This window comes from Rhinoderma darwinii, unplaced genomic scaffold (genome assembly GCF_050947455.1).
Source record: "Rhinoderma darwinii isolate aRhiDar2 unplaced genomic scaffold, aRhiDar2.hap1 Scaffold_4231, whole genome shotgun sequence".
Lineage (NCBI taxonomy): Eukaryota > Metazoa > Chordata > Amphibia > Anura > Rhinodermatidae > Rhinoderma > Rhinoderma darwinii.
In genome coordinates, this window is record NW_027463779.1 from 58,975 (window position 1) to 64,162 (window position 5,188).

General features: G+C 45.5%; 1 protein-coding gene across 1 annotated transcript; it reads left to right on the forward strand.

The window, feature by feature from the left end:
• The first annotated feature begins 718 nt into the window (after nucleotides 1-718).
• On the forward strand, nucleotides 719-4,758 carry LOC142710332 (protein kinase C delta type-like). Its single transcript, XM_075848546.1, has 3 exons — nucleotides 719-1,260; nucleotides 2,426-2,955; nucleotides 3,123-4,758. The coding sequence occupies exons 2-3, from the start codon at nucleotides 2,858-2,860 to the stop codon at nucleotides 3,679-3,681; spliced, it is 657 nt and encodes a 218-aa protein (XP_075704661.1). The 5' UTR covers nucleotides 719-1,260; nucleotides 2,426-2,857; the 3' UTR covers nucleotides 3,682-4,758.
• Nucleotides 4,759-5,188: the final 430 nt, after the last annotated feature.

The following is a 5,188-nucleotide window of genomic DNA, read 5'->3' on the forward strand; positions in this document are numbered from 1 at the left end:
TACAAACCCCAGACCAGACACCTAAATAAATTCAGACCCCAGACCGGACCCCTAAATAAATACACACCCCAGACTGGACTCCTAAATAAATACAGACCCCAGACTAGACCCCTAAATGAATACAGACTCCAAACCAGACCCCTAAATAAATAGACCCCAGAGCAGAGCACTAAATCAATGGAGACCACAGACCAGACCCCTAAATAATTACAGACCCCAGACCCGACCCCTAAATATTTACAAACCCCAGACCAGACACCTAAATAAATTCAGACCCCAGACCGGACCCCTAAATAAATACACACCCCAGACTGGACCCCTAAATAAATACAGACCCCAGACTAGACCCCTAAATGAATACAGACTCCAAACCAGACCCCTAAATAAATACAGACCCCAGACCAGACCCCTAAATAAATACAGACCCCAGACTAGACCCCTAAATAAATGCAGACCCCAGAGCAGACCCCTAAATAAATACAGACCCCAGACCAGACCCCTAAATCAATGAAGACCACAGACCAGTCCCCTAAATAAATACAGACCCCAGACTAGACCCCTAAATAAATACAGACCCCATACGGAACCCCTAAATAAATACAGACTCCAAACCAGACCCCTAAATAAATACAGACCCCAGACCGGACCCCTAAATAAATACAGACCCCTAAATATAAACCCAGATTCTATATTGTGGATGAAAAGGGTTTTGCCAATAACCTGAGCAAATAACCGTTGTTTATCTCTACTGTAGGAGTGGCATGTATTGCTACTGTGTTCTGCAGACCCCTGACCAGGCCATAAGAAACCCTGGTTGGGAAACACAGCTCTGGACACTAGACTGGCACTCATGATGCCCACATCAGACATGGCAGAGCAGGTTACTGCCAGGCAGGTGCCACCTGAGGATTCCATGACCTCTGACATCACGTGACCTGCACACGACCAACTGCCGTTTACTTTCAACTGTCGACGGCAGCGATCGGACTGAAGTCTACAGGTAGGAAGATATTGGTGAAAATGGCGTCCAATGGACATGGAGAAGACGGCGAGAAGAGAGAAGAGGAGAAGAGGAAGAGGGAGGAGGACAGCGTCACCGGATTCAAGAAGAAGAGGAGAGGAGCCAAGGACAGAGGATTGGAGGATGAGGAGCCAAGACCTGGGAGCAGCCAAGACCCTGGAACATCCAGCCCCTATGCCAGGCTTACCATCAGCCGCTTCACCATCCACCAGGTCCTGGGTAGGGGCAGCTTTGGCAAAGTGAGTATAATATCGAAATATTTCATTTTATAGGGTGGTAAACCTAAAGTTGACCTTTTATCTCCATCAATTGTTCTCTGTTGTCACCATGTTATGCTGGATGGATGATGGGTGTAGTGTTCTCCTATGGGATGCCTAATAGGACATCCAGAAGTATTCCTGCCCCCATAACCACTACTTTAGTTTTTCATTTTAGTATTTTTCTGTCGACATATGAGAGATTTTGATTTTTGGGGGCACGAGTTGTCGTTTTTAATGGCTCCATTCAATGTTCCATATCATTTACTGGGAACATTGTAAAAGGCTGTTTTTTTTTAGGTGAAATAGCAAAAAAAAAAAAAACAGCAATTCCTCCATTGGTTTAATAATTTGGCTTTTATGGTGTTAACTAAGTGGTAAAAATGACACGTTACCTTTATTCTGCGGGTCAGTACAATAACGGGGATACCAAAATTATATTGGTTTATTTTTTATACTTTTTATCCAATAAAAACAATTTGTAAAAACATTAATTTGTTGTGTCTCCATATTCTGAAACCCCGAATTTTTTTTATTTTTCTGTTGATGGGGCGGTGTGAGGACTTGTTTTTTGTGGGGCGAGCTGTACTGTTTATTGGTGCTATTTCGGGTTACATAAAACTTTTAATCACTTTTTAACTTTTTATTCCATTTTTCGAGGAGCTAAACAAAACGAAATAGAAAAAAGTTTATTTCTTTATTTTGACTGCAATATTTATGTATCGCTTGAATTGTTCTTTTAGCCTCCCCCTATTAAGCTTAGTAGGAGGACCAAGTTGGCAGACCTTGGGGTCTTCATTAGGCCCCCTGGCTGCCATGACAACTATCTACACACTGTGATCGCGTTGCGGGTAGGGGTTATGGGGTGACAGCGGGAGCTTACCTCTATTTAACTGTTTAGATGCCACGGTCGCTATTATAGCGTATGATCCTGCTCCTTACTACCCCCACCAACTAAGATAATTATGTCAAATGTGGGTTAGGCGTGAAGACCTCTCCATACAGGGCCCAACAGCAGACACTGCATTATGCTGGGAGCTCAGCTTTGTTCTGCTGTAGAGTCCTGGGCACTACTCGACTGACCCACCTCTCTGTCCACCTCTGTTCCTTCTTCTTCTCATGAGGAATCTCCATTTGTTTTCCTCAGGTGGTCCTGGCATCAGTCCCCGGCCGAAACACCTACATGGCCGTAAAAATGATCACCAAACGGGACAATACGGACGAAATTATGAGAGAGCGGCGGATACTCCTAGCGGCCAGACACTGCCCGTTCCTATGCCACCTCTATGCCGCACATCAATCTGAGGAGCGGGCATTTTTTATCACGGAGTATCTGTCCGGTGGCAGCCTGGAGGCTTTGATCAGGATGTGCGGCTGCTTGAACATCGGCAACGTAAGGCGAGTAAATAATCAGGAGACTGAGGGGGGTGGAAAGAAGAAAAGGTGAGGGGGGAGGTCAGATGAAGGATAATACAGAGAATGCAGAATACAGGCTGCCATAATCAGCGCCTCCTCTCTGCTAGAGACCGCACACACTCCATCATAACATGATATTAGGGAATTGATAGAGGAAGATTTCATGACATTGAGACTCCACTCTGTTCTCCCCATCAGATTCTACACAGCAGAGATGATATGTGGCCTCCAGTTCCTCCATGGACACAACATCGTCCACCGGTAAGCAGAACTTCCCCCTTCTTTCATTCTCCTTTACATGCTGGAAACAGTGCACCCAGCTTTCCTACACTCCTGAATGGCTATTCTGCTTGGTGGTGCAATGACCCATCCCCCGTCTCCTGGATCACTGGGCGGATTTGTCATTCTCTCGTCTTATTTCTTTGCAGAGATCTAAAGCCGGAGAATATAATGTTGGATGCAGATGGCCACGTCCGTATCATCGACCTGGGATTGGCCCAAGATGGCGTCACCGCCTCCAATAAGATCCGTGGAGTGTCGGGAACGTTGCATTACATGGCCCCCGAGGTGCTTCTTAGAAAAAAATACGGCTCCGCAGTTGACTGGTGGAGCCTGGGGATTGTGGTGTCCAGGATGGCAGCAGGACGCTCCCCATTTTACAACGGCCCCGTCAGGCAAATGGCTATCAAAGCCATCACCACCGCGAAGCCTAAATTTCCAACTTGGCTTAATCCTGACGTGAAACATCTGACCAAGAGACTGGTCCGTAAAAATTCTAAGAGGCGCCTCGGTGTGTGCGGGAACATCAGAGAGCATCCATTCTTCTCCACCATCGGCTGGGAGGAACTGCAGGAGAGGAGGGCACAGCCACCATTTACACCATTTGTGCCCGTTCTGGAGAACCAACATCTGAAGTGGCCAGAGAATAACAAAGCCCTTCACCCCTTGGCCGGGTTCAGCTTCATGTCACCAAGCTGGACCCGATAAGATCTCAGGACAAGGGCCCAGAACTTCATGCCTCCTGACCCGCGCCTCAAGTCTCTGCTGCTGTATGTCACCTCGGCTGCCCAGACCATCATCTCTCTCCTTACCATCTTCATGCCACACCTCTGCCATCTTGCTGCTGCACCAGAGCCTTGACTTGCCATCCTCCAATCCCAGGCAGGCATCTGACATCACTCCAGCCTGAAGATCCTCTACACCCCCCAGGAGCGGCCTGTGCTTAGTTTCCATCTGGGGAGATCAGGAATAATAGCCGCATGTTGTAGTCCTGGGGCCGGAGCGGCCATTATACCTGATCTCACCTCAGCACAGGCCAGGTAAGTAATGCACCCACATCACCCACATCACTCACATCACCCACATCACCCCACTATATAATAAGTATAGACACCACACTACATGATAAGTATAGACACCCGCATATAGACACATAGTACATTTAGATTAGACTTTAGCCTTTGATCCTGGGATTATTCTGATCGCCATATTTGGGGTCAGGAAGGAATTTTCCCCCCTTAATATGAGGACAATTGGCTCATTCCTCAAAGGGGGTTTTCGCCTTCCTCTGGATCAACACGGCCTTAAATAGGTTTAGGATGATAGAGTAATAAGTAGTAACACACATAAGTAACATAATATAAATATAGAAAATAATTAAAAATAAATCTTAATTTAATACAATTTATAGTTTACACATAAATAAATACAGCAGTTCATTAAAAATAATAATAAATAAATGAATAATTTTCCCCTAGTCTTTCCCCATATTACACATGTTACACTTCAGCCTTTGATCCTGGGATTATTCTGATCGCCATATTTGGGGTCAGGAAGGAATTTTCCCCCCTAATATGAGGACAATTGGCTCATTCCTCACAGGGGGTTTTCGCCTTCCTCTGGATCACCACGGCCTTTAGATAGGTTTAGTATAATAGATAAATAGATGACACATACATATACACAGTATATAATAATAGTAGTCTTAATACTTCTAGAATAATCTCCTAATAATAAAATATAACCTTCCCTTATCTGTAAATAAAACTTTCCTTTTACCCCCTACATCTTTGTGCTTGTCTTTATTCCCATTGGACTTCTGTGTAGTAAATGTTGTGCGAGCTCTGAGACCCCCACCAATCACTAGAACGAAGCAGCTGAAGGTCTCGTGTGAGCGCTCAGCCGCTTCCTGTCTGTTCGGCTTTTTCCGGAAAAATGTATCGGCTCATAGACTTTCTATTGAGTCCGTTCACCGATACATTTATTTCTGGAAAAAGCCGAACAAACACGAAGCGACTGAGCGCTCACACGGGGGCTTCAGCTGCTTCATTCTAGTGATTGGTGGGGGTCTCAGTGCTCGGACCCCCACCAATCCAATCTTCTGACGTGTCACTATGTCACTATGACATGTCAGAAGTTTGTCAAACGTTTAGCTACACTTTAAAGGTATATGTCAGATTTAAAGCCCAAATGTGGTGTGAACAGAGCCTTACAG